Raw genomic sequence first — 10,965 nt, forward strand, 5'->3', positions numbered from 1 at the left:
AGCCGACTGTCTTAAATTCATATTCGTGATAAGAGTATCAAAGTACATATAAACATTAGATCACTAACGGGTTTACCCTTTTCTGCAGAGGTAGGCCCATTTCTAGCTCTCCCTGAACCTGTTTTTAAATAAAACCTATGTTTCTTTTTCATTTATCTAGCTTGGAAAAAAACAGGCTTACCTTCACATATTTTTTCTTCTAACCTAGAGTGATACTAGCTCTTTCACTGAAACGGTGGGGGCTCTGAAAAGAGCCTTTGGGTTTGAAAGCGTTTCCGGAACCTCAAGCGCCTGTCTAATCACTTGCCCTTGGCCTTGTGATGACTCTCGGTCTTCTTAGGCAACAGCACGGCCTGGATGTTGGGCAGGACGCCGCCCTGCGCGATGGTCACGCGGCCCAGCAGCTTGTTGAGCTCCTCGTCGTTGCGGATGGCCAGCTGCAGGTGGCGCGGGATGATGCGCGTCTTCTTGTTGTCGCGGGCCGCGTTGCCCGCCAGCTCCAGGATCTCGGCCGTCAGGTACTCCAGCACCGCCGCCAGGTACACCGGCGCGCCAGCTCCCACCCGCTCGGCATAGTTGCCCTTGCGGAGCAGGCGGTGGACTCGGCCCACGGGGAACTGAAGACCAGCGCGAGAAGAACGAGATTTCGCCTTAGCGCGCGCTTTACCTCCCTGCTTGCCTCGGCCAGACATCGCAAAACAGAAACACACCAAAAACACGAAACCACGTAGTTGCCAAAACAGACCAAGTAGAGAAGTAGATAAAACACTGCTGCTTTTATAGGCATTTCCTGGGGAGTAAATGGAGTTGTCTGATTGGCTATAACGAGACTCAGGTAAGTAACCAATAGAAAAGCCTTCTTTCCATACTTCATTTGCATAGTTCTGCCCATGGATGACAGCCTTGCTGTTTGTCTTCCAATTAACTAAGACGCACTCTGCATCCCTCATTAGCATAAAAGCTCTATAAGTAGCAGAAATCCGGTTCCTGCTTTCATTTTAGTTTTGCTGTTTTGAGGTTCCAAAATGCCTGAGCCAGCGAAGTCTGCTCCTGCCCCGAAGAAGGGCTCCAAGAAGGCGGTGACCAAGGCGCAGAAGAAGGACGGCAAGAAGCGCAAGCGCAGCCGCAAGGAGAGCTACTCCGTGTACGTGTACAAGGTGCTGAAGCAGGTCCACCCCGACACCGGCATCTCGTCCAAGGCCATGGGCATCATGAACTCGTTCGTCAACGACATCTTCGAGCGCATCGCGGGCGAGGCGTCGCGCCTGGCGCATTACAACAAGCGCTCGACCATCACGTCCAGGGAGATCCAGACGGCCGTGCGCCTGCTGCTGCCCGGGGAGCTGGCCAAGCACGCCGTGTCCGAGGGCACCAAGGCCGTCACCAAGTACACCAGCTCCAAGTAAACTTGTCAAGTAAGCGTCTTTACACCTAACCCCAAAGGCTCTTTTAAGAGCCACCCATATATCCACAAAGAGAGCTGTAATCAAACACGTGGCTATGCATGATGGCGTTGGCAAATTATTGTATCTTAACTGAAAGAAAAAGATACAGCAGTTCGTACCCTATTCTCATGTGATTAAAACAGGACAGATCTAAAATTATGAGCACTACGGATTGCAAACTTTGACGGCTTGTACCAAATGTTATTCTTGTACTCTAATTTGGGCTCATCTCAATTGAAACCCACGCTCTTTTTGGAGTTCCAGTGCTCAGTCTGCTGTAGTTTGTCGTGTGTGATTTGAGTGTGGAAACTTAAAAACTTGCGTGGGAAGCCGATGGGTTGTAGTATGCAGTCAGGATTGAAAAGCTCTGCTTTCTTTAGAAGGTGCCTGCTCAAAATTGCTAGTTAACCTGACAAGTCTCCACGAGGGGCAAAACTGAAAGCAAGTAGTAGCGCCAGGAAAAGAGGGAAGCCACTGAGCTAGGCATATCCAAAGTCTCCCCTAGGGAACTTTCCCTTACCAGACAACCACAGGCAGAATGTGGGCTGGGAAATTCCACCTTCCCTTAAGCATGTATGATCTTTGCTCCAGGCAAAGATTTTAAGGTGAAAAAGAAGCACTGTCTCCGTTTATTTTATCCAAGTCTAGAACACATTTTGAGCACTAGGGATGAAGTTTGCTTTCTCCGTTAAAAGCATGGGAAAGTACAGGAAATAAAAAGTAAAAAAAAAATGTACAATTTCGGGTAAAATGCTATGTGATTTAGATTACAAAGTTATTTAACATAAGGGCCTTGTGATCTTAAATCTGCAATTTTCTTTGACACCTGGGAAGAATACTAAGGCCTATCTGGCACTGGACAGGCCTCCATTTGAACACAGCTCTGCAATCACTGGCTGCCTGACTGGCAAGAGTTAACCTGAGAAATGGTGTAGCCCTGGACTAATTAAGGAGGAAGCGCACATGTAGGACACTGGCGGATGCTTGTCACACAAGGTCCTCAGCCAAACTCTTTATGTTTTCTTGAGTCCTTCAACTGAAATCGGGTTTTTTCTATGCCCCCCAGTGAGCCTGCTCAAGGACTGATGGTCTAATCCAGACTGACTGCTCCTAACTGCCAACTAATCAATTTACCCCAAAAATGTGCAAACGGATTCACTATTCCCAGGCTGACTACAGATTTTTTTCCTTCTTCCCTTTTTCTCTTATATAAATTCTGGCTTTGCCTTTGTTGGATGAAATAATTCTATTGCTAGTTCTCCCATGAATACAAGAGCAGGCTAATCATTAACTCCTTGACCATTTAAATATTTCTGAAGCTTCCACCACTAAGACATTGTTTACCTGAGTCCCACCATAGGAATCAATAGAAATGTGTGACCTGAAAATGTGCCTTGTCCCGCCCTGGGCACTTTGAGCTCTCTGCTTATCTTCCCTTGGCTCTTGCATGCTACTTTTTTTTTTTTGCCCAAGTTGGTTTCTTATTTTGGTTCTTGTTCTGATTATACTCTGTCAGTTGGGCACACATGAGTGGTTTTATAGTCTGATCATTCAGTGATTAGTTGGTGGCAGAAGACAGGGAAACTGGAATCTGGTTCATTTGTTAATATTTTCTGGGTTGTTTGTGTTTGTCTGGGGATTCTGATATTCTCTGGCATCTGAGAACTCAAGATCAGGAAGTGGATGTTTTTCTTTCTGGCCTTTGATGGGATCCATTATGTTTGGTGTTACGTGTTTATATGCTGTGGGTTCCTGCACCTAAAGATCAGAGTCTCTTTCTTCCTTTCAAAACTTTTTTCGTGTTTACTCATTATGAGTCCAAATAGCTGTCAATGTCTACAAAAATAGCATTACTGCTTCAAAGATAATACCAATATAGAATGACCACCTATAATAACTTTCAACTTTAATAAAGTGTTAGGCCTAACAGGAGACTTAGGCCAAGAAAGGAAACCGCATCTCCAACATGCCATGGCCTGTCTCTTGCTATGCTGAAGCCTCCAAAGCTTATGATTCAATAATTCCAAATTATTGTCCCTTCAGTCTCTTTAAGTAAGATTAGAGAGGAGAGAGAAGAAACATGTCATTATAAATCTGACTGAGACAGAAAAAAAAAGAAGGCTTCCAATAACAGTATAAAACAAACATTTAATAGTTTCTAAACCTTAATGTGTTTATTGTGAGGGACATGGCACTGGAAACTAGAATTTCCCACCAAATTTAATAGGGTATCAGAGAATTTACTCATATTCTCAGCATTGGTGCTCCCTGAGGGATCTCTCATCTTAATTATTACATTTGTTTCTTAATTATCTTTCTTTAACTAATCAACATACTTAAATCTGTGGCTCTGTTTTCACCTACTTTAAATTTTGTTCCAGTTCCACAATTAGCTCCTCTAACTTGCACAACAATTGAGAATATTTTCTATTTTATGAACATAAATAATTTTAAGCAAATTGTCTACCTCAGCAGGAAATTAATAAATTATAATGTAAACTTAAATTTTTTTTTTTATAATTTTATTTATTTATTTTTTCCCCCAAAGCCCCAGTAGATAGTTTTATGGTCATAGCTGCACATCCTTCCAGTTGCTGTACGTGGGACGCGGCCACAGCATGGCCAGAGAAGCGGTGGGTTGGTGCGCGCCCAGGAGTGAACCCGGGCTGCCAGTAGCGGAGCGCGCACACTTAACCAATAAGCCACAGGGCCGGCCCCTGTAAACTTAAATTTTAAATGGCTTATATAAAGACTAAAAGATATATCAATTTAAAATAAGAGAAACTCAAATCAAAATCAAAATTCTCCTAATGCTTCAAATGTGCTGCCTCTTTGGATTGTAACTCAGAGAAAAAAAGAAAGTTTAACTGAGTTTAATTATTGGTCTCTGTTAACAGGTTACAAGGTAAGAAACAAAAGAGAATTACTCTATTATTTTAAAGAACTTAAATATTTTAATTCATGGTATGTAATTTTACAGGAAATTAATCACATATCTCTAATCAAGATAACTTTTTGGACAAATTCACTGGCTTAATAATTTTGTTTTAAAAACTTTCTTTATGTCTTTTTCTTTCTGATTGTTATAGTGTAAAAATCATGTTAGCACAATATTCTAGTTTACATAATTCTAAAGTTTAGTTTCTAAAGTAAATTTAAAAAAAATTTTTAAAAGCCCTAATTAATTTGAACTTACTAAATTTCTTCTACTAGGTTTACTGGTTAGATGAGTAATATCAGTTTATGTAAAATCTTACAATTGTAAATTATACATTGAACGAAATTAAATCATAATAGATTGTTATTTTTAAAATGGAGTTAATTTTTCTAATGTTACAAATCATAAGGACTCGATATGTCAGCTTAAATACTGAATTCACAATCTATAGATAACTTTAGGAATTTAGATAAATATTAAATTGAGTAAATTAATGCATGATCTTTGGATATGTAGACAATTTCTAAACTGGAGGGTACAAAATACGCATCACTAAAAAAAATTTGATCTATGCATGTGTCTTATTTTTGCACAGTTTATAATGACCCTAGATTAACAGGTTAGAGAACATATAGATGCCTTAGGGGAATGGAAATAGATATGCTTGGTTTTGCCACTTTAAATTTTTAAAAGGGATATGTAATATGTATGTATGAGCCCAGAGGACCAGGCAGGTTTTGGATGTTTCCTTATTTTCTTAAGCCTGTGAGGGAACACAATTGCCTGCTTTTTTTAAGGGTTGTCATTAACACAAACAGCTCGGACTCTACCATGTACAATAGCTACAGAGAGACACAAATATGCATACAAGATAATGGCTATATTTAGTCTATTTATTAGGAAGTTGTTACTGTTTGTTAATGTAGTAAATTCAATTTAATATGTATTGTTTTATTTATGCTGATAAAGTAAATATACTTTAGAGCTGAAGTTAAAGGCTTTGAAGTTAGCATTATATGAATTTATTATTGTATTTATCTATGGTTTGTTTATTTGTCTATATCTAAACACACATACATAAAAGTTTACTAGGATTGGTTAAAAAACAGACAGACAAAAAACACTACAAGGAAGAGAAAAATTCAAAATTCGAATGGGAATTTTTGATATATTGTTTTGTCTTTGCCAAGCTTTAAAGCATTTTTGACAAAAGTCTTCACCTCAAAGAACTTGCTACTATCACTTTTTGTTGTGTTTTAAATGACACTCTAAAATAAAACTGTGACCATTTTCTTGTTTTTATATACTCTTGATTTATGCTCATATCTTTATGTAATAACCAGTTTTCTCTGACAACTTTACTTTTTACCTATCCTAAATTCAAGCTCTAAATCCAAAATAGTAAAACTGTTAAGATGTCTTTTACACCAAAAAACTATCTCAGGGTTTCCTTGATGGCCATTGGGTAACCAATGATTTATTCCCACACCTTAAAGAAAGGAGGGATGATAAAATAATTAGGTATATTTGGTATTTTTCAAATATCAGCTATAAAATCACTGTTTAGTGTGCTTTAGATAAACTCTTAAATATTGTTCCAATGTAAATCCAACTTCCCGACCTCCTTCTCTTTATAAAGGTGAATCCCACGACTTTCTAACGATCTTCTCACACTAAACTTGATTTATTCTGGTTTGTCTGATGTTCCACCCTACTTACAATCTTGACATAATATTATTTGGAGATTAACTGTCTCTGAAGAATAATCCAAATGTACTTTTTACTGTTATATTCAAACATAATTATTCTATAATCAATAACTCAGTCTACTTAATAGCTCAGATACGAGAGTGTCCCTTTGTTCAAAGCTTAAGAGTTAACATACACACTTAGAGTAGATATGCCTGGGGATTGTTCATTACTTTCACTTGTATGCAAACAAAAGCGTTTTCTAACTTATTCAGACAGCTCAATCAACATAGGGGCAGGAGTAGGGGGAGGATAATTACTGGTGACAAAGGAACAACTAAAGAAAATCTCAGTGGTTAAAATTAAAGGCAACGTTAAAGAAAATACCCCAACTGCAATGCAAAAGATAGCCCTTAATCACTTCATCACTGTCAATACTATAATCACAATTGTGTAGTCTGCTTTCTAAAATAGAAAAAAATAAAATCAAATACAACCACCCCATCAATAAAAATTGACTGTCTCAAATCTCATACTGCTTGTGTAGCCAACCATCTCCAGACTTTATAATCATGTAACAAAAAATAACTCCAACTACAATCACAAACTAGTTCAAATTTTGCAAAAATGTTGATTAGCCTAAAGACTTAGGTGATTGAATCTTGCCTTATCTATAATTAGTATAAATTGAAAAACTGTAAAGGTGGGGCAGTGCTTTAACCCACACCTCAAGAACCATAACGTTAACAAATCAATTTCATGTTACTGTTTCAAAATATATGATTTTTTTTCTACATCTGGCAATACTTTAATCAATACTTTTAAGTGATAAAAGATGTGATCATAGGTCAAATACTTCTTAAAATCTATGTAAAAGTATTCTTCTTAGACAGATCACATCAGTCCATATCATCTCCTAAACTGCAGAGAAGATAATACAAGATAATTTAAAGTAAAACTACCAAAAAGAACTTAAATTTACTGTGCCGGAATTTTACTCCTAACCCTAATAATAATGATAATATGGTCTACACCTAAGGATTCCCAGAAATTCTCATCATTTGAAATTGTACCCCAAAATCCATGTGACTTGGTTTTTCTTTTCTTGTGAGTTTCACTTTGGGGCATTCTGATATTGTCAGATATTATCAATAACTAATGTTAGCTACACTATCATACATCCAACAAATGCAAGCTACTTTTCAAAAAAAGATGCCAACAGACATACCTCTACATAATATACAATTAAGGACTATATTAAAAGAGACTCCAAGAAATGTTAACTTTATAACAATGCTGGAAAGGGCCATTTTCAGGACTTTTAACTACAAATATTGCTTTGCAGCTTCAGACAAATGGATATTTGATTCCCAGTGTAAACACATTTAGAATCCCACCACTTGGATATACACCCTCATTGGAAACCCAATCCTGAGACTCATTAAAAGATCTCCAGAATTCTGGAGTAGGAAGCTTCCTCCTAAGATTCTCCACATCAAGATGAGATCTAGAATAGACAGCTTCTTCTTTCTTTTTCCTGTTCTATTACTGTTTTTTCCTTTTCTCCATTATTAGTCTTTTCAATGAATAGATTTCGGATCTGGTCTTCCCAAGTATTAAAAAAGAAAAAAAAGTCCTCAGAGCCTGGCATACTAATTTTTACATGTTTTTAACAAGGACCTTTCCACTTTGACTCAAATTTCCTAAACAGAATGTGTGCAATATAATTTATCTCTATGGCTCAAATTAGAGTTGAAACGATCAATTAGTAAAAATGACACTTGTTTAACCAAAGTCTATCAAACTGATCTTTGAGACCTATTCTTCTTATTAAGAAAAGTCAATTAAATACTTGGAGACAGGGCCGGCCCCATGGTTTAGCAGTTAAGTGCACGCGCTCTGCTACTGGTGGATCGGGTTCGGATCCCGGCGCGTACCGACGCACCGCTCGTCTGGCCTTGCTGAGGCTGTGTCCCACATGCAGCAACTAGAAGGATGTGCAACTATGACATACAACTGTCTACTGGGGCTTTGGGGAAAAAAAAACAGGAGGAGGACTGGCAATAGATGTTAGCTCAGAGCTGGTCTTCCTCAGCAAAAAGAGGAGGATTAGCATGGATGTTAGCTCGGGGCTGATCTTCCTCACAAAAAAAAAAAAAAAATACTTGGAGACAATACAGATTTCAAATATCTCTTATTAGATTTGTGATTGCCCTTATAACTTTTTCCCCTCTTCTTCTGTCTAATATGAAGATGGCTAAATGTTACAGAGAAAATGTAAAAACCCACATAGTTAGACTCACTCTTTTATGAGACTCTTTTGACCAAATGGGGGAGTTGAGAAGCTCTTATGCTGGAAATTGTGAAGATAATGGCCCACCTAAGATGGAAGTGCTGATTGAAGGTCACTTGAAAATGTTATGTGAAGCCTGTCGCATGTGCTCCATAGCCAATCTTGACAGTTTCTAGAGAATCACTGTTTTCTTTGAAAGTCCTCCTTGGTCTATGCAAGAACAGATTGTTTATATGGAGATCTTTTCTACTGAAAATAATGTACAAACATGATGTCTTGTTCCTAGACAATCTGAAGACTCGTTCTCCCATCTTTCTGTTACATAAATTATCTTTTTTGACTTTGTTGGATGAAATCAATCTATTGCTTGACATACCTTGTACACAAGTACACAATGTGCTAATAATTAACCTTGTACACAAGTACACAATGTGCTAATAATTAACTAAATTTCTGAGTTACTGTTTGACAAACCTACCACTCTGAGCCTGTAGGGTGGTAATAATTACCTACTCATGAAGATAGAGTGAGGATTAAATAAAATAGCAAATATAAAATACTTGTCCCAGAAATGGTATCATGCCAGTAAAGTGGCTGCACAGCATTGCTCCATGATGAAAAAAGTGTTGCCTCTAGAGACAGAACTTCCAAGTTTGACTCCCAGCTTGCCACTTATTAGCTGTGAGACTTAGAGGCAAGTCATCTAATCTCTCTTTGCCTTAGTGTCCTTATCTGTATCTTGAGGATGATGGTAATATCACCTACCTTCTAGATGTTTGTGAAGATTAAAGATCTTTAATGCATGCAAAGTACTTTGAGGAGTGCCTGGCACATGGTAGGTGCTCAGTGTCTGCTGATGTTTGACAGATTTCATTTAAAACCTCCCTTATACCCCTAAAAGGACCTAAGGCAGCTTATCACTGAAGACCTTGGTAGAAGCTGGTCTTACAAAAATGATGAGAATTTCACAAGTGATTTGATGTAAAAAGAATGTCAACTGATTCCATTGTATTTACCTTGGGGAAATAGATTGGAAAAAAATGCATTTTTTTTCACACATACTTAACTAACTTTCTAGGCATATTCCTAAGCACATAAAGAATGATAGCTATCATTTATCTTGAATATTCCAGATTTGGAAGAGTGTGTACATTCAGCACTACACCAGGTAATACAAGCAGTTTTAAAATAAAAGGCATTAAAAATTAGCTGGCTTTTCCAAACTTTCACCCAGTGCAATCCTGGATGACTAAGCATAAAAATAAATTGGGGCAAATACACAGTTGCCTGTGACCTTTGCTGTAACACAGGCTAGGCTCTGACTAAATTCTCTGCACTCTGAATATCAGCTTGATATATCTTTAGGTACTATGGGTTGATTATAAATTAGGAAATAGAGAGTAAATCTGGAGAATGAGCAACTTTCTTGCTCTCCCACCTCAGTTCTGGGGCTGGGGGGTGGGGCGGGAAGTGGGGCTTTTTTTGGCTCATGTAAAGACTTGCGTAGCCTTATCATCCAATAAACAATTTGCACAGTAATTAAGAGAAAGTGTTGGCTTCATCTTGCTATGGATATTCATGCCCTGGTATTAGATCCCCCAGCTGTAGGCTCAGAAGGGATGAAGGAGCGGAAATGATGGTGCTTGTCTGATTCTGTGAGGAGATATACCTCCCTAGAGGAGGCCATACTGGGGGTAAAGCCTTGACCTCATCACTTACAGTCCTAAGCTTGTGTTCTGACCGTATCAAATTCTCCAACAGTAAAGGAATTGGCTTCTAAAGCAATAAAGATAAAACTTGGTTCTCATTCTTTTCTCCCTCGTCTCCTCCCTTTCTCCCTTCCTTTATCTTCTTTTATTGGCCCCAACTTAGCTATAGGACAGAAAATAAAAATACTGAAGATTAAAAAGCACCCCTTTTTTGTGGAATTTGCTTAAACAATTAGGGTGATAGATGTTGGGACCTAGATTTAAAACACACGCATTTGGGCTTTAATGCATTTAAATAAATATGTTTTTAAAATTTGAAAAAATAAATAAATAAAATTGTGTGTTTAAGAATGCTATATAATGATACACGTTCTGAGCTCTTAAATGAAAGAAAACCTGCTAGTCTAAGAGAGGAAGAAAATTTCCTCTACCCTCTGGCTTCTTCTGGATGGTCTAAGAATTAAATTGATATGAGACAGATTAATAGGAGAAATTCAAATTTAATTAATTCCGTATGTACAGGAACCCCACATACATAAGAGAATCAGAGACCCCACATACACAAGAGGTTGAGAGACAGAAAGATGAAGTGAGGTCTATATGCCATCTTGAGCTAAGGAATGAGATAGGGGCCTGAGGCTTCAGAGGGGAGGAGGGTAATTCATGGGATGTTAAAAAGCGCAGATGTTCACTAATTAAAGGCTTGCTCTGCCATACAGATAGGTCATAAAAAGTTATTTCCAATAATAACTCTTATTATGGTCAAGGCCCTCAATTTAAATTCTTTAAGGGACAGGTAAAATTTTTTCGAACCCACAGGGTCTTGATTGCCTTTAGCTCAAAATATTTCACATGCTAAAGTGGCGCGTCTTGCAGAGGCCTGTTATGAAC

At 38.1% G+C, this 10,965-nt stretch overlaps 2 protein-coding genes across 2 annotated transcripts; one reads left to right on the top strand and one right to left on the bottom strand.

Annotated features, from left to right (window-relative positions):
• Positions 1-229: 229 nt before the first annotated feature.
• Positions 230-742, bottom strand: LOC131414051 (histone H2A type 1-C). The gene has a single exon (XM_058555095.1). The coding sequence runs from the start codon at positions 690-692 to the stop codon at positions 300-302; it is 393 nt and encodes a 130-aa protein (XP_058411078.1). The 5' UTR covers positions 693-742; the 3' UTR covers positions 230-299.
• A 268-nt stretch (positions 743-1,010) lies between these two features.
• Positions 1,011-1,466, top strand: LOC131414058 (histone H2B type 1-C/E/F/G/I). Its single transcript, XM_058555102.1, has one exon. It carries the CDS (start codon positions 1,026-1,028, stop codon positions 1,404-1,406), a length of 381 nt encoding a protein of 126 aa, XP_058411085.1. The 5' UTR covers positions 1,011-1,025; the 3' UTR covers positions 1,407-1,466.
• Positions 1,467-10,965: the final 9,499 nt, after the last annotated feature.

This window comes from Diceros bicornis, chromosome 14 (genome assembly GCF_020826845.1).
Source record: "Diceros bicornis minor isolate mBicDic1 chromosome 14, mDicBic1.mat.cur, whole genome shotgun sequence".
Lineage (NCBI taxonomy): Eukaryota > Metazoa > Chordata > Mammalia > Perissodactyla > Rhinocerotidae > Diceros > Diceros bicornis.